At 40.5% G+C, this 27,466-nt stretch overlaps 1 protein-coding gene across 4 annotated transcripts in view; it reads left to right on the forward strand.

Annotated features, from left to right (window-relative positions):
• scube3 (signal peptide, CUB domain, EGF-like 3) overlaps positions 1-27,466 on the forward strand; it is a 79,797-nt gene that overhangs the window by 41,483 nt on the left and 10,848 nt on the right. For 3 of the 4 annotated variants that reach the window (XM_080897986.1, XM_080897989.1, XM_080897988.1), the window contains 6 exons: positions 5,179-5,328; positions 6,798-6,914; positions 12,675-12,722; positions 20,022-20,138; positions 21,540-21,662; positions 25,619-25,735. In XM_080897986.1, the coding sequence (XP_080754112.1) occupies positions 5,179-5,328; positions 6,798-6,914; positions 12,675-12,722; positions 20,022-20,138; positions 21,540-21,662; positions 25,619-25,735 (672 nt within the window). The remainder of the gene's footprint in view (positions 1-5,178; positions 5,329-6,797; positions 6,915-12,674; positions 12,723-20,021; positions 20,139-21,539; positions 21,663-25,618; positions 25,736-27,466) is intronic. The other variant, XM_080897987.1, reaches the window with a different exon arrangement.

Consider the following 27,466-nt stretch of genomic DNA (forward strand, 5'->3'; position numbering starts at 1 on the left):
GTTCTCAGGTTTAAGAGGGTTTGCAGCGCTGTGGTGAAGAACTTGCGGCCTCCTTCAATCTTTTGTTTGAAGTTCATAGAAGTTGGCACTTTAGTTGGATTTGTTAAGTGTTATTTTTTTCTTCTTCTTTTTTTGGCTTAGTTTCTCATGTTGTGTTAAAACTCATATCCTGCTGTCAATAGTTTATGGTTATTTTCTTCATAGGCTGGTTTTATCTCAAAGGAGCTGCAGGCTCCTACAGAGTCCCTAGCTCCGTTGTGTAACATACAGTCCAGTAAAATTGTTTCTGGCAAGATAGAGATGTTTTAAAAAAATGGTACATAAGTCAAGTTTTGCAATTTATTAAAGAGCCAGTCTGGGTTATAAGAGGGCAGCAGAAATAGCTTGTTCATTTGTAGCTCGCAAGATGTGGAGTTAACTGCACTGTCTAAGCCAGCAAGCCCCAGGCTTAGAAAATGATTTGAGTGCCAGTCAGTCTCTCCACACAGCTATCCATTTAGACTGACCTGTCCAGTGGAGTTTCTATCATCAGTAAATCCTTAGGTACCTTCACTACTCATTGTCCTGAACTGATGGTTTTCAGAAAGGTATCTTTTGGATGTGACCTGCACCTAAAGCTGTGTCCTGCAGGCACTGTGGCTGATCTCACATATTAAGCTGAAGTTCCTCTTATTGACAAACACACAAAACGAGTGAGACTTTATCCTGGAGGATCATGCGGTTTCTGTTCATTTACTTTAGTGTAAGAATACTGGCAATTAACCTCCTAAGACCTGAACTCTTCCATGGGATTCATTTTTAATTTCTCTTTGATATTTGGAACGATGGGACCTGATGAATGTAAAAACATTTTTTTTACTTTTTCTTTATCGGCTTCCTGGAATGAGTGATGAGATTAGGACTGGGATTAGAGCTGTAATGGTTCTATAAAACTGTGTTATAGTCAATATTTAGTATTTATTTATTTATTTATTGTCATTGTCAGAGAACAATGAAATTGCATTTGGGGCTTCCGTACAACCCGTAAATAAAATAATGAAGAAAATAATAAATACCCCTTAAAACCCAAGTGTAAATATTTAACCCAGTGTGACTCCAGTGCAATAAGACAATCCTTAGCAACAACATGAGAACATGACAAGTAAACATGAGAACCTGACAAGTAAGTTCAGTGCTATTAAGAAGTTGGATATGGTTATTGTCCGTGAGAGGGGGGCAGAGAGTTCAGGAGCCTCACAGCCTGTGGATACAGGCTGTTGGCCAGTCTGGATGTTCTGGCCTGTATAGACCTGTACCTTCTCCCTGAGGGCAGCAGGTGGAAAAGGTGGCGCGCAGGGTGATGTTGGTCCCGCAGGATACTGTGCACCCTCCTCAGACAGCGAGTGGGGAAGATATTACTGATCTCTGGCAGACTTGTTCCAATAATTCTGCCAGCTTCTTTCACCACCCGCTGGAGTGCTTGCTGATCGGCCTTGGTGCAGCTGGGGAACCACACTAGAAATCCATACGTCAGAACGCTGCTGATGGCACAGTTGTAGAAGTTCAACATCAGAGATCTGGGAATGTGTGCGCTCCGCAGTCTCCTCAGGTAGTAGAGGCGCTGTTGGGCTTTCCGTGCAACTGAGGTGATATGGTTGCCCCAGGACAGGTCCTCGGTCACAGTTACCCCCAATATATACTTTTTTTATGGCCATGGTTAGAGCCTTAATTTATATATATATTTATGTATTTTCTTAACTTTGATTGTAGCTCACTCATATGAATAAAATAAACCTCAGAAGTTTGATTGAATTCCAGTTAAACAATTTTTAAGCATGGCAGCTTTCACCAGACATGAACAACTGACTACTCCAGGTAGATTATAATACCATATATATCTTCTAAAGCTATATTTACAAATGTGCATTCAGTGATTGTTTTAGAGCTATCCCACCCCTGAATATGATCCGACATAATGCCATTATTATTATTATTATTATTATTATTATTATTATTATTATTATTATTATAATATTCTGCTAATCATAGATCAGAATAAGTTCACATGTTCAGAAAAAAAGGGGATGTCACAGGGGAAAAAAGGCTCTCTTTGTACACAAGCAACCTTGTGGCAACGGTGGCACGGTGGTTAGCACTGTTGCCGCACAGCAAGAAGGTCCTGAGTTCAATTCCACCATCAGGCCGGGGTCTTTCTGTGTGGAGTTTGCATGTTCTCCGTGTGTTTGCGTGGGTTCCCTCCTGGTACTCCGGCTTCCTCCCACCGTCCAAAGAAATGAATTAATAATTAGATGTTGGATATGCCTTCTTTTTATAGAGAGTATATTTCCTCTAAATCCCTCGCTATCCCTTCAACATCTGCTGTTGCTCCTAATGCGTTATTTCTAGTAATGAACTAAACCAGTGGTCCCCAACCCCCGGGCCTCGGACTGGTACCGGTCCGTGAGTCGTTTGGTACTGGGCCGCGAGAGTTGATGCTCAGGTGTGAAATGTATAGTTTTCAGGGTTTTTATCGGTTTTCAGCGTTATTTAGTTATCGTTTTTATCGTTTACTCGGTTTTCCTTGGTCTTTTCACGTGTGTTATGAATAAATTTTCTTTTTTTCGGTACCGGTACTAGTTTTATTTTGTTGTATTTATCCGCGACACCTTAAAGGCCGATCCATGAAAATATTGTCGGGCATAAACCGGTCCGTGGCGCAAAAAAGGTTGGGGACCGCTGAACTAAACGTTTGGTATTGAGGTCACAAATTGTTGTAATAGAAAAAACTAGGGTTATTTCATTTTCTTTAATTTCTGTGTTTTCTTTTCTTGCACAAAGGGAAGAAAATACCTATCCTGAAATATTTCCTTTTTGAAAATGCCTATCCTGTTTGAGCTTGGGTGAAAAACCATCACATCTTGAGTGTCTCCTGCTCTGTTCCAAGACTTTAGACTCTATTTCCTGTCCAGTTTTCTGCCTATAAAGTGTCCTGTGATAGTTTTTATTACTTTCTACATATAGAGTAATGTTTTATGGCTCAGCACATTGTGTTAGTGGATGATGGCATGTGTGTTTCTTTTTTTTTAAGTCGTATTATTTCTCTTCTTTGCTTTCCTGTCCAACTCCATATAAAAGCATGTTTTTCTTTCTGCTTCCCATCATTTAGTAATGATAAAAACTGGAGGCTTTTGGCAGCAAGTTAGAAGAAAGTGCACATGGTGGATGATAGGTGAGACTAGCCTGGAGAAAAGGGCCATTGTGTCAACACTTTGCCTTTTATTGGTCCTCAGAGAGTCGAAGGCCTAGGTTCTGGCCCCAACCTGACATGTTATTGATGGATGGGTCTGTAGCATTGGGGTAGAGGGGCTGCATAAAAATGAAGGGAGAGTGAAGTGAGGTTTGGGATTCATAATACAACCTTAGTAAATAATCTTTGGTCCATTTGGGAGTAGCTGGAAATTCAATCCTTTGTTAAGTTCAGAGCGGTATGTTTCTTGCTCTGGCCTCAGATAGACGCAGTCAAGAAAGGGGACCATTGAATTCCATATCCTACTTAAATATCCACATGACTCACGGGGAAATTTGCAGTGCTTTAAAGCAGCTGCTCTATTGATGCTCATTCATGTTCACTTCGCTCAGCCGTGCCCTTTTTCCTTTTGGCTCAGTGTTTGTTTAGCGCCGAGTCTTTGTGCTCCCGGGAAAGCTGTTGTTGCAGTTGGTGTCTAATAGTTCACCCTGTCTGCCAGAACATCAACAGCTCAGACAGGAAAGTCTGAGAGGATTGCATGACCTTGTGACACTTGTTGACAGACTTAAAGTGATGGACAGTATTTAACAAGGGGGTCAGAATTGTCTATCACATTCACGTTGTCAGCTCCTTGAAGCAAAGAGAGACTCGGAATGGATTCCTGACAACAGCCATGAGTGGAAATGTATAAAATAAGAGGGTACTTCTTTTTGGCAAAACATCTGGAAAACAAAAGGGCATAATCAGGGGAGGTTATTGTGGCAGACAAATGGGTAGTTAGGGACAGAATAATGTAAAAACTTGTTCTGTCAAACTGAGATTGCCTTCTCTTTATAACCCCTGAGGCAGGAACAAGGAGTTTACTATATGACAGCATATAGCTGGCAAGACAACTGAGCCTCTACATTTCCAGTGTTCAGGAAGAGTGCACAAGGTTATATGTTCTTTACTAGCTGTTGACACTTACATGCACATATGCAAATGCATCAATATATAGCAAAAAGTTGGCTAATTAAAAAAGTTAGACCTCCAAACACCCTTCAGCGTGACAGCAGATTTAATGAGACATTAATGGAGATGTCTTTTGCTCACTTCCTCCCTGTACCCCAGGAAAGGAAAGGGAAAGGAAAGGAAAGGATGGAGATCTGTTTGGTTTTTAATGAGCCTGAGAGCTGAGGTTTGTCACTGCATCTGTAGTGGAGGAAAGGTTTCACAACGAATAAGTCAAATATCAGTCGTATTCTGCAAAGATGTCAGCTTTATGCAGAGAGCACTGCACCATTTGTGTTATAATTTATGACACGAGGGATGGAAATGTATGCTGGGTGTCTGTTGTGCCCGTTCATCAACCATTTATACATCACACTGAAATGACGCATCATTGTGTGTCATGTTAAGTAAAGCTTTAAATGATGAAAGGCACTTTTTTCAGTGTCTTTTATTTTGTGTTGTATGTGGGGTTTTGTCGTGCTCTTACTGAAGTGCTTCAACCTTGATGACTCATGAAAATGTGCACTGACACCCCTCCTTTAGCGCAATCCCTTTTGATCTCAGTCTCAACAGGGAGAATTTAACCAAGAAGGGTTTTTCATTGTGTTCTTTTCTTTATGGGGGATTACCTCAATTAAAATTACAGGTCTACGGGATCAGCTCCTGCTGGGAGTTTTATCCTTTCTGCAGGCAGCCTCCTTTTTATAGCCTGCATGTTCCAACAAGGGCCTGAGTCTTTGTAAAGGGGTAACTGGGCATATCAGTAACCACCAGTAGGCACATGAGGCACTGAAGGGTAGAATGTGTGCAAGGCATCTGAGCAAGGCTTTTCCACCCCACTTATGTCTTCTGTGTTTTCTAATTAAAAGTCAAATTCTTAGTTTAGTCAGTGATCTCTGGCTTTAGAAAAATTGTCTGTTGGGCAGTTGCGATTAAAATTCTGTCTAAAACTTCCTTCGTAGTGCAACCAGATGGCACAAAAAACGAGGGACCCACCTGTATGGACAAGAATCATGGGTGTGCACACATCTGCAGGGAAACGCAGAAGGGTGGCATCTCCTGCGAGTGTCGACCGGGATTCCAGCTCACACGTAACATGAAGGACTGCAAGCGTAAGTCGTCTCAACCTGAAGCATTTTTAGTTACTCCCTCTATTAAAGACACACACACACACACACACACACACACACACACACACACACACACACACACACACACACACACACACACACACACACACACACACACACAGGGAAACACGTCAGAAGGATGGTTTATAGGTTCCTCATGAAAAGGTGATTGGGTTGGAAACTAGCCGATTATGGATAATTGCACTCATTCCACAAATGCCTTCCATCACATTTGAAGTTGGCAACTGACATTTATGTTGCATTACCAAGCCGTGACTAATCTTCGGAATAGTCCTTGTAAAGAAAAACATGTTTATCAGATGAGTAGCAATCATTTACACAACCGGGGCAAGCATGTGGAGGTTACTCGAAGGGGACTGCTCTGACGGACAGTGCACACTTCCTGTTGCTGTGCAACCGAGATCATCCTGTCAGAGCTGGGGCCAGGGCTGATGGGGGATTTGTCTGTGTTTGGATAAGGATTGGAGAAGTGTTATTCTATAGTTTTTCTGTGACAGCCCAGGAAAAGGGCAAAAGGCGCAGGGATGGTAGGGTGCAGACAGGATGGCGGTAGAAGCCTAGGCTCGCTCGTGCTCTTTTTCACTCTGTCATCACAGGTGTGTTAAAAGTGCCAAACTTAACGCTCCCCTCGCCTGAACGCAGAAACTTGGACCGGAAATTTTACTTAGTACTTATGAAATGTCATTACGTGTATAGTGTTTTAATGACTTTAAAGCTTTTGCATATTTTGTAGAATGAATGAAAAGGATTAAAGCTCAGCTGCTTGCTCGTTGAGTGTTGGTGAGTTTAAAAACGTGACCTCTCCAACTCCAACCTTCAGTGTAGTCAGGAGGATAAAAAGATTAAGTGGGAGATATAAATTAATTAACCAAGAGGAGTTTATTTAATTAACATGGATTCAGAACCTGAGGTGGGGAATATGGAAATCCATACACGCTCTACCTAGTATTATGCTGCACAGATTTTGACCTTAATCTAAGTCCAGGTGTAAATAGCACTGAATAAACAAAGACGATGCTGTTGGATGTCTAGAGGTTGCATTAGTTTTCAGAGCTCTTATTGCGCTGTTAGCGTCTTATTGTACAATTTCTGAGGTTAAACGATAATCATGGTAGCTCCAAGCGCCATTCTTGCCTCTGTAATCATTTCAGTTTTCAGCTCACCTCGAGAAACTCCATCGGAAACATTACTCTGTGCACATTTTAAAGAGGGCTAAACTGAGCCTGCAGTGTTTACGTCACAGAGCATATGGCCCAGAGAAAGAGTGTGTGTTAGATTGTCCCATCTAAATGTGCATATTTTGTTTTCGTGTCATGCCATCTCTCCCCCTCTGTTTCCTCTCTTCTCTCCACACTGACTTTCAAATGAATAACTTAGACTGTGCGTAATCCTCAAAGTACCATTTGTGTTAACTACGTGTCCTTTCCCAGTGACGTGCAACTACGGTAATGGGGGTTGCCAGCACATCTGTGAGGAGACTGACCAGGGCCCCAAGTGTTCTTGCCACATGAAGTTTGTCCTGCACAGCGATGGAAAGACTTGTGTAGGTGAGTCATCTCACCCCAATGCAGCTACCAAGGGGAAGAAATAATAGTTTTTGAATGAGAAAATGTGAAATTACAAATGATTAGCTTGGCACCCAATTTCCCACAGCAAATTTAATTAACGTTTGAAATGAGTTTTATGTGATAAAATGCAAGTTGAGAAACAGGCCTCGTTAAAATAACTGTATCCCTGAGCCTTTCTCTTGATCTGTGACATGCAAGGACAAAAGGCTACCACCCACTGTGCTTTTCCCTCTCCTACTGCTGCTCCAGTAACCTCTCAGCCCCTGCATCTGCCTTGGCTTCTCCTCTTCCTTTTTACTGGACACTGTGCCTTTTCCTCTGTTTTTCTCAGCCATGTCAGACACACACCTTCTATTAGCCCTTGGGTCATTTCCTCCACTGCTTCCCATTGGGGATTAACTCAAACGCCTGACCTAACCTTCCACTGGCATTTATCAGTGTTTGCCTCAGTTGACTTATGTTGAGTAAAAATCATTCAGCTACTCAGGCATATTGAGCTGTTGTGAAGGGCAGTTTTAAATCAGATGGGAGCTGTGAGTTGCAGAAGAGTCGAAGCGCAGGTCTATGTAAACATGTATCTAGCCTAGCCATGCAGAAATGCACAGATTTTTCATCAGCAACCATGGAACATTAAAAACTTGTTCAGGTGTAAATCTGAGACTGACTGCTGCTGCAGAGAGACCTTTTATTTTATCCACCTATTTAACCAGAGTGTCATTAATAGTTTCTGTTTACACTACAAACCCATTTAGGACAAATTTTTGTAATTGGAGCCTAAGTAATTTGGATGAGGCGTATTCCTATGAAGAAAAGCATGTTTAGTTTCGCCTGCAGAGCAGACTGGTGAGGCGATTGCTCGGTTTCGGTGGCTGCTAAGTCTGAGAGCCTGGTTTGGGTAGTGGCTGATCATTTCAGTGTTTCTGGATCTCCTTTAATACCGCAGCCCTGATGAGAGCCAGACCTGTGTCAAGGTCTGGTCAGCCAACCTGTCATTATTGCTGTACTGTCCTAGGCCAAGAGGATGCCACAAAGTCGTCCGCAACAAAATTATACGTCTTTACCAGTCTTATTCAAGGCAGAAAGAAATTTACATTTGGTTTGCCAGATTAGGAAGCAGTCAGCCAGTTAAAATCTCTGATTTCCCCCCACAGACTCTGGAGTTACAGTGGTGGAGAGAGGGCACAGGGGCGCTTCTTTTGACAAACTCCATAATAGAGAATAAAACCTCAATAAAACAAACACTCTGCATCGTGAACCACAGGCGAGAGAGTGATTGACAAGAAGGTTGGAAGCTATTCAATAAGGCACTGCTGCTATGCACTATAAGTAACTCTGTGGGGGTTTCTAAGACAATGAAAGATTCATAAATAAATTGAATAATACAATAACTTTATCCCTCCAGTGAAAACAAAACGCAATAAATACAGCTCTGCTTTTAAACAGAATTTTCAAAAAAAAAATTTTTTTCAGTGTATAAAAGCAAAAAATCTGCCTTTGAGCCAGTGGATCAATTTAAATTCTAAATTAATATTACAATATTGTATTGTTTTTAACATCATTGTTCTTAAAGTCAGAAAAAAGGGCGCACTGGGTTTATTGTGTTTTTCCATGTCTGCATGACATGCAGCGATAATACCCTTTCAGCCAACGCATTCAGCAATAGTAAATGATTTATAGACAGTAGAGGGTATCCATAGAAACAGCACAACGTGAAAATACACGCCTGTTTAGCCTCACTATTGATTGATTTAGTCTCCTCATACTTCATCCAAAAGCAACAGCAAAGTAAATTATTGCAAAGCAGCTTTTGCCTTGTCAGTGGCTTTGTTGTTAGGCAGGTGGGCTCTTTCAGTATGCTTTACCTTCACTCTTTAGTCTATTTTCCCGGGTGTTTCATACGAGTTCTGCACATTTTCATTCATTTTTGTGATGAATCTCCCTCCCTGTGCTTAGTGATGCATTTTGTAATAATGCACCATATGCCTTTCTATTTGGAAGTGTTTGTTCTTTATCCCTCTGTTCTCACCTCTGATGATGCTCTAGCTGAAAATGTTTGTATCAGGAAGGCTGACGGGTGGCACACATCCCCTCTCACTCACACATACACTAACACACGCTCCTTAAAGTCAGATTTTTCACAACAGTTCTAGAAAACCCGTTTTCTTCACGGTCTTTGTATCAAGTGAAGTCCAGGTATCGGAAAGGAGCGGCCATCATGTGGAAGCATTCATGATGTTAGCACAGCAAATCATAAACATCCACAAATCGCAGTCAGATGCAGACATGCTCAGGAGTTCAATCATCTGAAGAGTTGTCCACACTACGTAAGACACACGCACGCACACAAAGAGAGTTGAGAGATGCATTTTATAATACAAAGTGAAAGCTATACAAACAACCACACAAACATACAGTACATATCCTGCATGCATGCATCACATGCATGTAAACACATGCAGTATTCAGGCACATGCCCATAACATAAACACATTGCTCTCATTTCGGGTGGTCTGCGGTGTATTCAGACGTGTCTCGCTGTGCCCTGTCCTCTGTGCGCTGAGAATTACTGTTTCTGGATGCTGCATGTTGGGATTGGGACACATTGGTGGAACCATGGCTCTAGGTGTGAAGTCTGCATGCTTTACAGTGTTACAGTTTGACTTGTGCATCTAACATCTTCTTCTTCATCTGGCACCTTAAAAGGGCTGTGGACTCTAGAGTGACCAATTCAGAGAATACCTGCTTTAATTACAGGGGTGTGCGTGAGTGATTTAAAATAATTCATGCAGGGATAAGAGTCAAAAATCTTCCTGCAATTTTAGTCTCAGACAGCCATTTTCTATTCGGCAATGTGCACCCAGTCCTCCACCCTAGCTATATCATGGGTGAGTGTGCATGGATTGCATACTAAAATGTGTGCCTGTAGTTGAGTGTGAAGTTGAAGCTAAATATACACTCAGACGACTGTAGAAATGGCATTCGCTGAGCAAGTTTTGCTGGAGCAGTTTGTTGAAGTAAAAGCCAGTCAATTAAAAGTCATAATTTGACATAAATTACAGAGGAGATGAAAACAAAAGGACAGTAATGCTTTCTGAAATTATTTTTATTGGCACCACATAAATTAAATGGCTAGGCCACTGACAGTGTTTAGAGACTTGACTTAACAGCCTAACAACATTAATTCTGAAATGATCTGACCATAAAAGACCCTATAAAGTGCAGAAATGAATCTGGCTGTCCCTGACTTTCAGCTTGCGGCACTAACCACCACTCGCTGTCTGTCTGTCAAGGCTCACAGTGCTCATACTAACTAGCAAAAGCCTCATCTCACACACAAACGATCCTGCTGCCTTTTCTTTGCGCTATGTGGAATATGTATTTGCATGAGTGCATGTTGCAAGGTAACACTTTTGCCTTGAAATGTCACCCTTTAATTTAGAGCAAGAACTTTCATTATCAGTTTGTTGACAGGATTTGGAAATGATTAATCTGTTTGTTCATTTGTTACCAGCGAGCGCCTGTTTTCTTTTGCAACAGCATAATGTCATTCTCTAATGTCATTATCACCTTCCAGCATAAATGAACATTAATGATTTGTTTAATGCAAGAGAGGCAGTCCCTTATCATCCATGCAATCCACCTTATTCCCTACTCCATGATGCTTTTCATTAATTCTCGTTATTCATTTCACTGAACTGGTTTCTGTATGAGTTGGTGAGTGTTCTGAAGCCTTCTGGAAATATATAACGTGTGAGCACAACCTGTCACTCGGTAAATGGGATAATGTGAACATACCTCAGCCTCCTACTACCCAGCGATAGTTGGATGACCTGAAAAAGTGGCCTTGTAGCATTTTTCTGACATGCTGCGGAGATCAGAAACAAGTTGTGCCGTTTGTGGCTGTGCCAACTATCAGGCTAAGCTCAATGTGTGCTGAGGCAACAGTGTGTCAAACCTGAAAAATGAAAAGCATTTATTCAGTAATGGTTTTCATGACCTACGTTTAAAAAAATAAAAATAAAAAAAATAAAAAAATAAATACCAAAACATCCAGCTCTCAGTTGACTTTTCCACTGTGTCTGCTTTCAAATACACAAGATTGTGTTCCATGCCATTAATAAAATATGCCCATCTTTATCAAGGTAAAAACAATCCCCTCCATTAACTGTGCAGCAGGAGAATGGTGGTAAAGGCCATGTCTTCAGGGTGTTCCCCTCCCCCATCCCTCTGTAAAAGAAGAAATAAAGAAAGAAACAAACACATTTCCCATTAAAGGTGTTAGGCTGTCTTCACACAGTATTTATTTTCCAGTAAGAATGGATTGGGAAACAGAGTTACCATGATGCTGGGAATAAGGTGCAGAGCATCAAATTAGTTCTCATTTTGCATAGCCAGCTCACTGCTGCTGGCAACTCGTCAAATAATGATGATTTTTCAGGACCCATTTTGGTCACATTTTAAAGGGCATAAATTGAAGCCAGTGACAAAGTGCCATAAGTCTACTGTTTCTAATCACCAGCAGGGGGCGACTCATTTGATTGCAGAAATGTCCAAATAAATAAACATCATCCTTGTCAAAATTCATTTATGACCTGAGTAGAGTTTTTCCTGATGAGTTTATGGTGATGGAGACTGAAATGCCCAAGCGGAGTCTTCCAAAGCAGAACGGATACTTCAGTCTGGATACATCCATCATTTATGTACAGTCTATGGGCCATTTTGTTTTTTTTTTTTAAATAAATTTGTTATAATTTGATTTGATTTATTTTCCCCCTGTAGCTTCTTGGCAATGATAGGGCAATAAACTTGGCTTATGGGTTAGGGTTAACTAACCAAGGTTAGGAAAAGATGATGGTTGGTGATTAAAGGTTAAAATACAGTGTTTTGCAAAATTGCCAAAAGTTCAAAGGCAAACTTTTCCTGTCTGCAAAAAGCATCTCTGCTTCTTTGTTACATCAGTTTTTCATTCTGCGACAGTAACAATGCCAACAGAGCACATTTGCCTACAGTTTAATGGCGTCTACTTCAGACCAGTTTCAGACAAGACAGTGTTTTTGTCTGGCCACTCATCAGATTTTGCAATTATAGTCATAAAATATATATTTTTTTGTGTGACTGAGAGACACAACAGACTAGGTACTGTTCCGTGATCAGTCATGCTTGCAGTTTTTCCACAACATTTGTGATGTCATTAGGGAGCAGGGCATATGCTTGCTATTTTGGGGGAAGGAATGTAAAAAAATAAAAAGTGACGTTAATGACACTGGCTTGTCTATGGTGTTACACCATTTGGCAGTTCCACTTTGCTACACCACCAACCTAATTCCTCTTTTGCTTCATTATATTTAGTTTTTCAATGACTGGTGTAGATTTGTGCTCATATTACAGAAATAACTCAACAGTCATAGAGATTTAAGACACATTTTTCAGGATAAAATGATCTTCTGTACAGTTTGGGCCATAATACAGTTGATACGATGTAGCCTAAACCAGACATAAGAAGGTGAGGAACCTATCGAAATCTTTCAGATTACCCTCTGTATTAAAAAATGACAGAATGACACTCAGTGCATTAAAATGTGACATTAATGGGTCTTAACAAAGTGTCAGTATGTGACGAGTCAGGAGTGAGAACTGCTTGGTGTAAGACACAAATCCTTTGTGGTTTAAATGTACATAGAACTAAAGTGGTGTTTTAACTGTGTGTGTGTGTGCATGCGTGTGTGTACGTGCATGCAGGGGAGAGGAGTGTCCAGTCCCAGGCAGCCCCACAGCTGTTCCCTAATGGTAAATATGTGCTCCTCTGACTCCTCTCTCTCTGGGGGTATGTAGGTGTGGTGAATAGTGGAGGCTAACCTAGAAGACACTGATCAGGCCCTTCCCCTTACCACATCGTCCCTTTGACCCTTGACCTAATCACCTTCCTCTCCTTTCTGTGAATGCCCTCTCAATAACACCCACTGCCTGTGTCAAACCACTCCTTTTCAAAACACAGCTGCAAACAGGGAGCCACTGACCAGCAGTACGAGCAAGATACAAAATTATAGAGATACAGAAAGGTGGTTAATATTTGCCACCTTCGTAGCTTTTGCTCTGCTATATTTATCTGATGCTTCCAACAACTGATATGCTTATAAATTATGAGGCGCTACAATCGGGAAATTTCCCCTCGGTAATTCTCAAATGGTTTCATTAAGAAGTTAATAACCGGCAGATTTTCTATTTCCTTTTTATGCCAAAATGAAAACCCATATAATGCTGCTTTTGGGTGAAGCAAAACATTCTCCATGAAGCAGCATTCTCGATGAAATGTTAACCATCTAATTATATCTAACCTAATTATATAGTATATGATGATAAATCACACATGGGGACAATTTTTTTCCATATAATCAGTAACTTAAAGTCTAGAGTACAGAGTTTGGGGAATTCTAACAAGCCTGAAAGGCAATATTTGGTATGATCACATTTATTCTCTGAAGCAAGCCATCTTTAATTTCTTTAAGTAGTCTTTAAGGATAATTTTCCAGGCTTCGTTAAAGATGTTCAAAGCGTTTCTATGGATGTTGGCTGCCTTTTGCTCAGTTTTCTGTGAAGATGATCCCATAATGTTGAGGTCCGGCCTCTAGAGAGGCCAATCCATAATTGATTGTATTCACCTGTGGGTTTCCCCCCCTCTCCCAGTATCCTTTTACTGCACTGGCAGTGTGTTTGGGATCAATGACAGGCTGAAAAATTAAGACAGATGACAATGTTGCAAGGTAACACAGCTGCAACCACCCTGTTTTAAAGATGGCTGCAACGCGCTGTTGTATCTCTTTCTGGGGGGGTGGCGAAAATACTATTTGTGTACCTATTTGTACACAAATACTATTTGTGTACTATTTGTGTACCAGGGATAGCTCAGTAGGTAAAGTGGTCGCCCCATGATCGGAAGGTCGGCGGTTCGAATCCACTTAACGGCTACCCTGAGGTACCCCTGAGCAAGGTACCGTCCCTACACACTGCTCCCCGGGCGCCTGCTTAGTGGGCTGCCCACTGCTTCACTGAGTGAATGGGTCAAATGCAGAGAAAAACAAGTAATTTCCCCATGGGGATCAATAAAGTATCCATTATTATTATTATTATTATTATTATTATTATTATTATTATTATTATTATTATTATTATTATTAATTGGACATACAGTCAGCCTTTCTCCCTTTTTGCCTTCCTTACGAATGGCTTCTTGACAGTTAGCCTTCCACTGAAACCATTTTTGATGAGACGTCAGTGAACAGTAGAAGGATCAGCTGAAGTGCCAACTGCATCTTGGGTATAGGTGTTTGATAATCCCCCCGTTGGTGCAAAAATACTATTTTACACCTGTCAAACTAAGTTATCTGTGGCATTTTAAAAAAAAATAGCAAATTGTATGTTTTTGTGACAGGCTGCTAGGAATAATAAGCAATAGCAGCCTAATAATAAATGAAAATACAATGTAAAATTGTGTCTTCGCTAATTTTTCTGTGATGTGTAGACACAACACTGGTTTATTCCTTTGATCGCTTGCCTTTTTATTCTTGAATAATTCATAGGTCGGTGTTTAAGTGGCCTAACAAACAGCCAAAAATAAAAATAAAAATTCCTCTGAAAATGGTTAGGTACAAGAACTGGAGTGAGTATGAGTTCAAAAGCAGTCAATCTCCAAAGGCAAACTTTGAAAGGCCTTCAGAAAGAGTGAACTATTTATTCGTTCACAGTACTGTACCAGCACAAATGCAAGTAGTCTTTTTTTAAAACTCCAAAACATCAAGAGCACAGACCAAAGACTTTGTCTTTATTTGTATTTTAATGTGAGTGAAATTAAGCTTGCAATTTTTCCAAACACTCAGCTTTGGTGTTCCCGAACTCCATCACCACGGCCTATTAGGGAGCCAATAACGTGTCCGTGATTCAGCACTGCTTCATACAAAAGATAAAACACAGAACACTCCCCAACTTGATTTTTCATACACATGTAAACTTGTGTGTAAAATTGCTGAAAATGATCAATTGCAGTGTTTCTTTTTCTACGTTGTGGCCAAAAGTAATTTGTTCCACTACATTTGCTGTAAAATGAACAATGGAACACGTGTCGAGGGGAAAGCAGGCAATCGGTATTGTACCTTGATAATATCACTAATGCAATTCATCCCAATTTTCGGGACGAGCTGTGTTTTAATACAAATGCAGGCAAGGATGCCAGGAAAAATAAACTCATAAATCTGTGAAGACATATCAAACCTTGATACATCAAAGAGATTTACAATTTAATTACACCATGTAAGAAACTGAGGGAGAAGGCTTGTTCTCAGAGGAGTAGGAGCCCGTTCAAGGTAAGAAGCAAACCGGGAGTGTTTTAAGTTACTAGTTGTTGCTGTTGTATGTACACGAACACAGAGTTCCTCACACTCTCCAGTATAACAGTCTGACCTATATTAAGATATTTGTGTCCCAGTTTCAGGGTTCTTTCTTTTCTTGAAATGGAGACATACGCAGCCAGAAACATATTTTTGCATGCTGCTTAAAAGGTTTGTCTCCTAATTTTCTCTGTTACTGTACCACTTTGTGGTTGCAAATCCAGAACTTTCTCGAGACGCCAGAACTTTTACAGCCTTAGTTTTATTTTCTTATTGTGGGCTTTATTTTACTGAGAGAGCGCTCCCCTAATGTGAGAAACCCTGTACCATGTGAGTAACTTTCCTCTGGCTGCATGGTTTTCTGCTTGTTCGTCCACCTGACAATCAGCGATCAACACCAAAGCGGGCTTCGCCTTGTGCGTTTTGCTAAATTCTATCCCCTCATCCTTTGATGTCTTTTGTTTGCAGTCGTCATAAATGTCTGATGACAAGCTGATGTAACTGAAGACGTGCTACAGCTAAAATCATGTGGCTTCTGTTAAAAGCTTGTGTACACTGGCTGAAGCTCTCTGTATGAGATATAATACAGAGGCCCAGCATCAGAGCAAACACCCTGCAGATTATAATGAAGGATATTTAGAAAAGTCAGCCCACTGTTACTGTAATTGCCTCTCCCAGCCCAGCGCACTGTAGATGTGGCTGGTGTGCATCCAAATCACACAAACCGACAAACATACCAGAGTGCGCGTCTCTCCCCTCTCTTCACAAAAACCATAATGTCAAAAATATTTCTTTGCTCTCTTAACACATGATCATTACAGTTTGGTGAAATGGCCGCCTGACTAAGCGTTTTGGAGGCATGTCCTGACAGCGTCTTGTCGTCTCGTCTGCCAACCGTCTCTGCTCGCACTTTGCAATTATGCGAACCCACAGTGTTACACGCGCAAGTCTGGGTTGTGACTGGGGTATCGTATCGTGAGCCATCATTCTCCTGCAGAGGATCAGAGGCAGCATCGCTCTGATTTACTGACTACAAAGAGAAGACAGAGTAATGGAAACGCATTCAAAAAGAAATTCCACCTCAGTCTTATTTAAGAAAAATAAATTGTTATAAAGATTTATAAGAATTCTTTCATTTCGTTCTTAGGTTCAGGTTCACGTTGCCTCATTTGTAGTCCTAAGTAGATCTGGCCTGCAGTAAGTGAGTCATCCATCCTCGAATGAATAAATAAATAAATAAATAAATATATATATATATATATATATATATATATATATATATATAAAATAAATAAAAAAAACTAAGATGATGGGCAACAGATAAGCGTAACTCAACATAAAGAGAGAGAGATGAAGAAATGATAATGGAGAATTTACACAGCATCAGGTAGATGGCAAAACCATTTTTTTTTTCTTCTTCTTCTCTGAATGATGGCTAATTAGAAACTGAAACTCTATATAAAGGGTGCAAGTCATCAAGTAAAATCAAACCAGCCAGCTGCTGTAATCTATCCATACCAGGGTTGCTGGTATGGATGGTTTGGTCTCAGTGAAAGCATGATAACATGAAATGGTTGTTGTTTTGTCAAAAGTTTATCGAAGTTTCTTCAAACATGACGGATGCTGGTGCCCGTTTTAACACATAACTCCACAGTTTGCTTCAAAGTTCAGTCTTTATAAGACTGAATGCATTCTCCAGTCTGTTTCTAAATGGACCTGATCTCTTTTGTACGTACATTTTCTTAAATCAGTGATCATTTCTTTTGATTTAAATACGTCTAATTGAAGGTAGGATTTGTCTGACCCTTTAACAAACTCATCATGGCTGCTCTCATTATCCTGGGGCGGACTAAAGATAACAGAGCCATCTGCATACTTTAAAATGGTTCTGTTTTCAGACAAGATAAATGATAAAGGTGAAAGCGCACATCCCAGCGGGGAGCCAGTCGAGGAGCAGACCTGATTGGCTACGCTCGGCTCTGCTCTTCCAGGATAAACTATTGAGACAAGTGGAATAGTCAAGAAGTCAAAAATCCAACCCATGAGACTGAAAACTGTTTTATAAGCCTTTTGATTAAAATATGAGGCTGAATCTTGTCGACAGAAGTACCTTTCCCTCTAAATGTTTTAGCAGTTAAGTTCAACAGGTTTACCGTGGCATCTTCTATTCCTCTATATGGCTTCTAAGCGAACAGGGGATCCAGGCACATGCTTGGTCTTCTTTAAAATCTCTGACTTGCCAGAGAGTGATTGGCAAAGCAATCTTCAAGTCCTTCTAAATGATGGAGAGAATTTGGATGAAAAAGCCTAATCGGTTTTTTTATTACCGCTCACGTGAAAGTAAACAATTACACCACAATGTTGGAGACGATGCAGGCAAAGGGATTTTTATTTTTTATTTTTTGGTCATGCATAAAACTACAGCTGTTCTGGGATAACATTCTTCTCATTTTTGAGCATGTATTTGTATATTCTTAATCCCAGAGTAATGTTTTTGTTTCTGACCGATACTTGCTATGATCGAAGGAAGGGTATACCTCTCCTCAAAGTTTTGACTGTTGCATGTAAAAGGGCCGTAACAGGAAACTGGCAAAAATGTGATGCTCCGAGGACAGATCAGTGGCTGGAAACAGTAGAAGAAATGCATTCCACTGGAAAAACTGACTAAAGAAGGAAACCCATAGGACGATGTAATAATGGACAAAATGGTATGTCAATAAGTCAAAATCTGCCAAAGGGCTAATTTTTTATAAAAGTCTAACCCTATTAGACCTCAGTACTACTGTATAAACATTTATTTACCTTGGCAGATGGCTTCTTTTTCCTGGTCTCACCAAGTGCTTGCTGAATGGTTAATGTGTAAAATATTGAAAGATTTCTTGTAAAGTGATCTGAGATGACTAATGTTAGGATTTGGTGCTCTATAAATTGAATTAAATTAAATCTTAAATGTGATTCAGTAATGTCATTTACATAGGAAAAGCAAATACTAATCAAAGTTTGGTATTTTTAGCAGACGTTATTATGTTGCAGAATGTACTGAAGTGAGCAGTGGTGAGTTTTATTGGTTACATTTTCATCTTTTACACGACTCCGCTCCAAAAACTATGACAAAAACACATGTAGGGTTTTGTATTGGGTAGAGGGCTTACTTGACAAGGATTATAGCAAAATTATTTGTCATCCAAGAAACCCTGTAGCAGACTTCATGTCAGCATACAGTACAGCAACAGGCAGATGTTGAAGCCAGCAAGCAGGCTGAAGAATAGACTATATATAGTCAGGTTTATATAATGAGTCACAAGTATAGCTAAATGTCAACCATCCTTTATAATGGTGTTTAGCATTTAGACCTAGTCATTTCAATGTCAAAATTCTTTTTTTTTTTTTAAACCTTGTTTTTATGGCTTCATCTGAACTGACATTTATTCCAAGCTTGTCCTAGTATATTGATACAGCGTGTCTAGCCTTGAGCGATGGCATTCACTTGTGTGTTGTGTGTTTTTTTCCAAGAAACGGCTGTAAAACACTAAATTACATCACTTTTAGCACCTGTTTTGCTTTGATGCATCATTCTAGTCTCTAACTGAGATTTTAATTTGAGAGAAGTTTGATTATGGCTGTTGCAGTTTATATTGAGGGAGTTTTTTAATTTTAGAACTGACAAGGGTAAGTGTTTCCCAAAGGGTTGCTTGTTCTTCATTTAACAAAATAAGAAATAACAGCTACATTCCCTTTTTAGTGGCGTGTGTTAGCTGCCATCGTCTTACCAGCGTGAAGTCCTAGACTATTCCAGCTGTGCTGGGCTGCCAGCCAACATCCCACTGCCCATTAAAAAGAAGTGATGAGATGTGTACATGACTGGTTTCTTTACAGAAAGTTAAAGTGATAGCTGTTGTTTTATTATTTTTTTGTTGTTGTTCTGAAGTGTGTGAGCCCATCTATAAGGATGCCAAAAGTAGTAGGCATCCACTGATCTTGGATGTTAGAGCGACTCTGTCTTGTACGGTTACTTAAAATTAAAGTCTGTGTGAAATTTGTCACTGTCTAGAGAAAAGACCTCAGCTATCCTGTCCTTACTGACTACCTGCCTTTTTCAAATCAGCCTAGCCAACATAGGGACCGGGGAGCTGAAATTGCTTTTTTATCCCCAAAATGCCTGGAAGGTTTTGTCAAAACCAGGAAGGAACTGGTGGTTTCGTCCACATGTGTCTGCAAATGAAAATTCTCCCTTTATAATGGAGGGGAGACATTTCCTACAGTACAAAAGGATTTTTGGAGGTCATAATTTGCTTTTACCAAAGAGAAACAAACCTTCTCACATACCTCACACATGCACAGACAGACACAACAAGTGAAGTTCCCATGTTTGGCTGTGTTAGCTATATTTCCTAATGACTTGTCTCCTTTCATTATTGACAAACTCTTTGTTTCTCTGACTGGTAATCTCTTTCATTGGCTGCATTCATTACTGTTTCTATCTTTACTCTCTTTTTTTCCTCTCTACCACTCAACACTTGATCAGCATGCTGCTCTTGGCCTGTTCACAAAAGTAATGGTGTATATAATGGTGTTTCTTGTAGTTTTTGCAGTTGCACCAGTATGCATGTCTGCTGTTTCAATTGGAAGAAATAAGTAGGTCACAACTGAATCTACTTTGTATTTTCTGTGGGGTTTATCTAACTGAATGCGTGTTTCCCTGCAGAGACCTGTGCAGTGAACAATGGCGGCTGTGATAGCACATGTCATGATTCAGTGACAGGAGTCCGCTGCAGCTGTCCTGTTGGCTTCACTCTGCAGCCAGACCGCAAGACTTGCAAAGGTATTCCCACCCATCGCCCATGGATGCAGGCAGCATTCAAGCTGCACCTGTCCAGCTCTCACTAAATTATTCTCCTGCTTGTCATTTTTCCAGCTTCTCTCTCCACATGCAGCCAACAGGAATGATTAAATAGTTATTCACTCCTACCCAAGTTAGAACCCCTTGTAACTTGCCAGTTAGATTTTCTGCAGAAACCACATTTTTTTTTGCAACTACAAGTTATTTTGTCTGTATCCATACAGGTGTCACAGATCTATCACTACCTTCTGCTTTTCAACAACATATTTTAAGAAATATTTTGTCATGGCACCAGCTTTCCCGACAGTTTTCTTCTGCACTGCCATCTTTGTGAGTGTTGGCAGAGCATCCTCAACTCAAGCAACCTGCATAATTTTGCTGTTTTTTTTTTGGTTTTTTTTTTTTGTGTGTGTGTGTGTGGTTTTTTCTTCGTGCAATCTCTAATCCTCTCCGAATGTTATGTGGAATTATCGAGACTTGGGGAAAACAAACATTGGATGTAGGTGAACAAAAGCAGGATAGCAGTGTGTCAGTGTGCTTACAGTGTTAGACTAACAACTCTAATAAAAATACATTGGCTTGTATTCGTTTAGTTTGAGAGGAAACAAGAGGAAAATGAACACAGGCAGCACTGGCACAAGAAGACAGACGCTCGCTTCGGGCCAGGCACTTCTGAGGAGTTGAGACAAAGATGAAGCAAGGATGGGATTATTTAATTCCATCTCTCATGCATTTATTTTAACCAGATGATGAAGACTCCCTCAAGAGACAGATGCCTCATTTGTGATGATGATTCAGAATTAATCAGAGCTGGTGCCAAACTTGCCAAGGCAGAGCACCATGAAAAGCAGGGATCAGCACATGACATATCGATTCAGTATTGGCTACAGAAATAAAGAGCAGAATAATCGGAAGGAGATGGACAATGATGATTTAGAGGCCTTACTGCTTCGGGGCTTTACTGTGTGAGAGCTGCACTCCATTAAAGTCACACGCAAGCTGATTTTTAGCCTATCCGAGGACCAGCAAGGAAACCCCTGAAGCTTATTTCCACAGAAATGACTGTCCTGTTTTGCACTGTTAGTCCAAGCTGCCTCATTTACATACATCTCCAACATACTATTCAGATTTAAGAACTTTTTTAAAGCCGTTCGTGTGTGTGTGTATTTTCTTATAAGCCCAGAAAACTGATAAATGATGATGTTTCTATTTGTCTGCTGAGTGTGTAAATAGGCCACTCTGTGCTAACGCATCTTCAGGTTTTTCCTACTTCCAAGTGACAAAAAAATTGCATGCTGTAGGTTTAAGTTCAGCGCTCTCTCATTTGCAGCTGCGATGAGTGATTTGATGTATCCGCTCCTCGTTATGGTTTTCTGTTCACAGACATTGACGAGTGCCGTCTGAACAATGGGGGGTGTGATCATGTGTGTCGAAACACAGTGGGTAGCTTTGAGTGCAGCTGCAAGAAAGGCTACAAGCTGCTAACCAATGAGAGAACTTGCCAAGGTACGTAGCCCGTTTCGTTGCCATTTGCCACTTAAATAAACAAACTGTCTCTACTTACTCCTACTCCAAAGCTTCTGCTAAACACTCTTTGTCTCATAGACTGAGATTTTTTGCATTAAATGACAACTACGACAAAGAGCAGTTGCCTCCCGATGCCACAAAAATATGCGCTCGGAGATTTCTGTCCTTCAGAGAAGCCAAACCAGGCCTCTCTGGCATGTTTGTCCCTTATATTTAGTGGTAGCTGCTGCTCAGCAGGACCTGGGAGAACTAGTACAGAACAAATAAGAATTTGCAATGGCTGAACACAGGTGTAGGAAATTAGGGGCTCCAACTCTTAAATCTCTGGTTCTTGGATGAATAAAGCCACCACAGAAAAATACGCTGAAAAAAGACAGACAGCTTGCAACAATGGAGCCAAATCCAGCCTCTCTCCAAGTGAAAAACAGATGACATGCTATTTTTCCTTTCTTTGTATTTATTGATGTGGTCAATCAATATTCAGCCTGGTACACATCAACGTCATGCAATTGGTTCAGAATTGCTGCACTGAATCACACCACTCTAACACGGTACACAAGCATCGTGTGCGTTTGATGAAAACGTACTCTCTGTCGCCGTTCTTTGCAGCCACTCTCTTCTCTCTTTAAATCTATTTTCGGTGGATGCCTTTCTTTCATTATTTGTCGCCAAACAATGCAAAGTTTATTTTGCCAGAATAACACAGATAACTGAGAAAATGCGGTCTGTGCATGTCGGAATGTAAATCACAGCTTGTTTTATGTGGCACCATGCCTTAACCTACTCAGCCGTGTGCTGTTTTGGGCCAGGGAGTCAACTTTGGAACAGGGTTGTTCTTGTTTAGCGCTGTGTGTTTTGTCTGGTGAGAAGGGCTGTGATAAAGCTTGCCTGCTGTTGAGTGAGGTATTGCCATGCTTGCATACTCCACACTATTGAGTCACTTGCCTGCTACTCGTCTTGTCATTCCTATCGTGTTTTCTCATTTTTGGAAGGGGATCGGGGCAAAATAAAAGCTGAGTGCCTCTTAGTAAAGGTTAAAGTTGATCTTCTTTATTTGCCCTTTTGTTCATGTAGCTCCTTTGTGCTTGTCTTAGTTTTTTTTTTTTTTACCCTTCATGTTGGAATGTAGATGTGTGGTTAAAGGGGCATACTGCTTATTTAGTATTACTTCCAGACTCTTGTTTGTCTCGCAAGAGACCTATTTGGGAAAAAAAGAGTGATTAAAATCAAAACAGCTGAGGTCCACAGATCTGTAATTTTAGTCTTTCATGTGGGGTGTGCTCCAAAAGCAAAAAAAAATCCATCCTACATTTCCCATAATGCAGTAATGCATTTACAAGGGTCATAAGGTTCATATTGTCAGTTGTAAAGGTTAATATGACTTCTCTAGCTCTGTAGAAGACGTTGTGCTGTTTTCATCACCTTTGTGTGCGAGATGTGGAGTAGGTCTCTAAATTTTTTGGACATAGCTTGGGGTCTAACAGGTATTACTTTGACTAAACAGCCAGGAGTAATCCTATCATCGAGCTCACTAAAGTGCATATAGAGTATAAATCCTGAAGTGAAAGACTAAGAAGATTAGGTGCACCTGCAGTAAATTTACAGCCATCCTTCTCCTGGTTTTGCTAATAGTTGCTGGTGCTTCGTTGCGTGTCACTGTGTTCTCTGGTATCAGTTACTCTTAGACATTTGCAGTCACCGTGAGGTGTTGAGATGTGTAAACTGAACTCTTGGTTTATCTTGGTTTAAACAGTCGTGGTGTTTCCCTGCTTTCAGTGGACCATGGTCCCTAAGTCAGGATGGGGCATGTCTGCTGAGCCCCTGTCAGCATTCCACCACCCACAACACCCTCCAGAATCTCCTCCTCCTCCTCCTCCTCTTCTCACTCGTGATCCACATGAGGGCACTCAGATGTTCATCAGACCCTGTGTTTTCTCCAGAGGGAACATCAGTGATGCAGGCCTTATCTGTCCTGGATAAACAATAGTTGCCAGTGTTTTCATTGCAGTCGATCTCATTTGCCGTTTTATTTTGAGTAAGGTTCAAGGTTAAAGTGATGTGAGACTGCATAAAGGAAGTTAGTGACAGGAGCTCTGAGTTGCGATTCTCATCTGCATTCAGTGTGACTGCTATCCCCCTGCACGTACATCACCTCATGATGTCGTCTTTGCCCTCCCACTGCATACTTCACCTTAACTGTCTTGTAAATAAGGGTTGTGGGAGTCCCAGATGTCTTAACACTTATGCTCTGTAGCATGATATCACACAAAACGGTGTAATGATAAGTTGCAGATTGACTTCTGGCGTCACTGGTTGCAGCATATTTTAAGGATAAACTCAGTCACCACGCCTAACTCCTAGAGGGTTTTAGACTTTTTATTTAAAAGTGCGCTTGAGTCGAGTTTATCCTTAACACTCCAAAAACAATCACTTTTGCAATGCCTCTTCCAGCGTGTGCCAACCCACGCTTCACTCATCTATCATTGCTTTTATGAATCTCCAGAGGCCTCCGCAGGAGACAAATGGCAAGAACTGTATGAGCTTGTTGTCATTTTTTTTTTTAATACTTGGTTTGTGGTAAAAAAAAATTATGTTCTAGAAGATTTATTTTGTAAAAGATAAGCTGCACCAATTATACATTTTGGTGTTTTTCCAGCTTTAAAACATCAGCTTGTACGTTTCCTTCAAAGCTTGTGTACAGCTTTGTAAACTGATATCTTAATAAGCTATTAATCTCAGAACATTTTTATCTTTTGGTTGCTCTTACAACATGCCTGCCAAATATTAACCTCAGTGATCCTCATATGGTTTATCTGTCTAGTTTGGATTATGCCCAGTGCGCAAATGTCAATGTTTTATTTTTATTTTTTCAAAAACCATGCAAGATTTGAGCAGATATTTATCAGTCTGTCTTCCTGCGTTCTTTAAGCCAGCATATCATTTAACCAAACATACTTAATTGCTGTGAAATACCTGTGACCTCCGTTTAATGGCAGCGTGTGCTTCCTCATAACCCAGAGGAGGTTCAGATGTAGCTGATGAAAGCATGATATTCCTGGGAAAGTCCTGAGAAACCTTTGTTTTATTTGCCAAGTTGATCCAGCAAAGTTGTAGCACATCCCCATTTTCCACCAGCATTTGCTGTCTGGGCTTGACAGAGATCATTACTGACATTAAGGGGAGCCTTGATCACAATAAAACCAAATGTCATCAGTCTCCTGTAGCTTCATGTGTCTGTCCTTATGGTCTTTGAGCCCATGACATTTAAGCAACTTATCAGGATCCATGTGTAAGAGAGACAGGCAGGAAGGAGCTGATTTGATGTAGATTTGCAAGTTAAGCTGACAAGGTGAGAAAACCAGAGAAACTGAAAATCCACGTCTTCTTATCTGCACTCGTACTGTGACATGTATATCTACGTGCTATAGCAAAAAATGTGGATGTTTAAACGCACATTTACGTGTTGTCCAAGTAACAGACTGACAAGTCAAATTCTAGGACTTGTACCGACTCTGGCTCATTTAGCATGCTTAAGATGAAAGAGAAGGAAAGTGTTCCCAAGGTCCAACGTTAGCGTGGAAAAACCAACCCAAAGGCTCCTATTATCAGGTAAAGAGTGGGCTTTCTTTTGTCTCCTGCTGTGGCCACTTGTTATTTCAAAACAACTTGGACAATTTCATTTCAGTGCATCGAAATGGAAAACTGCATGACTGCAGGAGGTCAAGCGCTATACCATGCACCAAACAGAAGACGCCTTTCTTGGAAAATACTTTTTTTTGTGACATATTTTCTGACCCATTGCAATTCTTGACAACCAAGAAATACAATACAGAAGATGAAACGAGGACAGATCCCATTATTATTGGAGGCTTTTTGTGTGTAATTTGTTGAACTGTTTGAAAAGTTTATAACAGCATGTCTTTCTATCTACACAGATATTGACGAATGCTCTTTTGACCGTGCCTGTGACCACTTTTGTGTCAACTCTGCCGGAAGTTTCCAATGTCATTGTCATAAGGGCTACGTCCTTTACGGACTGGCACACTGTGGAGGTGAGCCAGCATGTCTGTTTCTTCTTTGCCTTGTCTCCGGGTGTAAATCTCCTGTCTGTCACTCTTCCTCTAGAGCCAGCACTTCTGTGCTAACCTTTCATTTACTGCTCTTATGTTTGGCAGGGAAAAAAAACACTAGAAATACTAAAAATGTTATTAATTTTAACATGCCTACTGACAGCTTTAATAAAGCACTGCTGAGAGATTTTATAGATTTTACATGACTAATTTACAAAGTGTTTTATTTCTGCAGTAACTGTTATAAGACTTGCAGGAAGTTTAGCCATAGGCATTACAGTGACTGAAATGTCTGCGCAGCTTTTAGAAGAGCTGGCAAGACATTTTTACAGACACCCATTGTCCCCTGATGATGCATCCTAACAACCTTTGTGATCCTCTGACTTTCCAAGTAATGTCACAGTTTGTGGGTCTGAATGAAATGTTTCAAAATCGTTTTGTGCATTATATTTATATCCCCCTTAGGATGAATTATAATGACTTTGGATTTCATTTTGCTTTTCCTCTCATGCTACCATCAGCTACGTTTGTCCATTACTTGAACAAATGCCTTTAAACCATATTGTATTCTGACCACTTTCTAGGCTGGACTCTTATGATTTATTATTATCAGGTTGTCAGATCATCAGGACTGGAAAGAGATCATCTCCTTGGTAAAAACAGAATTGAATTTAAAATTCATCTCCTCGCATACAAAGTCTTGAATGATCATGCCCTCTCATATCTTGAAGACCTCAGATGTCTTTGTTCAAAGACTGAAGGCTTATTTGTGGTTTCTAGAGTGTTTGAAAGTAGAATGGGTGGTAGAGCCTTCAGATATTAGGCCTCTCTACTGTAGAAACAGCTCCAGTTTGGATTCGACAGACAGTCCCTCCAGTTTTAAGTTTAGACTCATAACTTTCCTTTTAGATAAAGTTTGTAGTTTGGGCTACATCAGGTGACCCTGAACCATCCCTTAGCTATGCTGCTATAGGCTTAGACTGCTGTGGGACATCTTTTCTTTTCTTTTCTTTTCTTTTAAGGCACAAACTAAACTTTTTTTTAAGTGTCAATGTATAGTTACTGTTGGTGTTTACACAAGCTAAGCTCATTAATCTGGAGACAACATCCTTAAAAAATAGAAAAACAAAAAAACGTCCCTACATGCAGCTGCATTCTTGGGTAAAACTGAAGTGTATTTAAATGCTCACTCTGATGGATTATCTTTCACAAGCCAGGTTTAGACCTCTACAAGTCGATTTTCAAATGGACTGAAATGAGCTGAAACAGGTGGCTGCCTGGAAGGCAAGAACTCAATCTAAGAACTTACGCTACACTTGGCAGTCATATAAAGTGCAGACAATTTGTGCTGTACTTAATGTACTAAAACATGAAATAATATCATGGAGGTTATGGTTCTTCAAGGTGGAGTATGTCCATCAAAAATGGGCAGGTAGTTACTGTACTCTGGTGTAGAACAGATAGGAGAAACGGCCTTTGGTGTCAGAAGGAGGTGTGTGAGGGCACGTCAGATCTGCCAAGAGGCCCGCCAGAGCACATCAGGGTGTTGCCGCGATCCTTTGATGGAGCGTGTATCACCAGTTAGAATCTGCTGCTGTCTCCTGCACCTCGGGGCCTCACAGTAGTTTTGGGAGAGACATAGAGAGACGGCATATGCACTTGAAATACATAGCTTTGAAGTGACTCGTTATGTGTTTTTGTCTGTAGTTTGAC

The sequence above is a fragment of the Rhamphochromis sp. 'chilingali' genome (genome assembly GCF_963969265.1).
Source record: "Rhamphochromis sp. 'chilingali' genome assembly, chromosome: 12".
Taxonomy (NCBI): Eukaryota; Metazoa; Chordata; class Actinopteri; order Cichliformes; family Cichlidae; genus Rhamphochromis; species Rhamphochromis sp. 'chilingali'.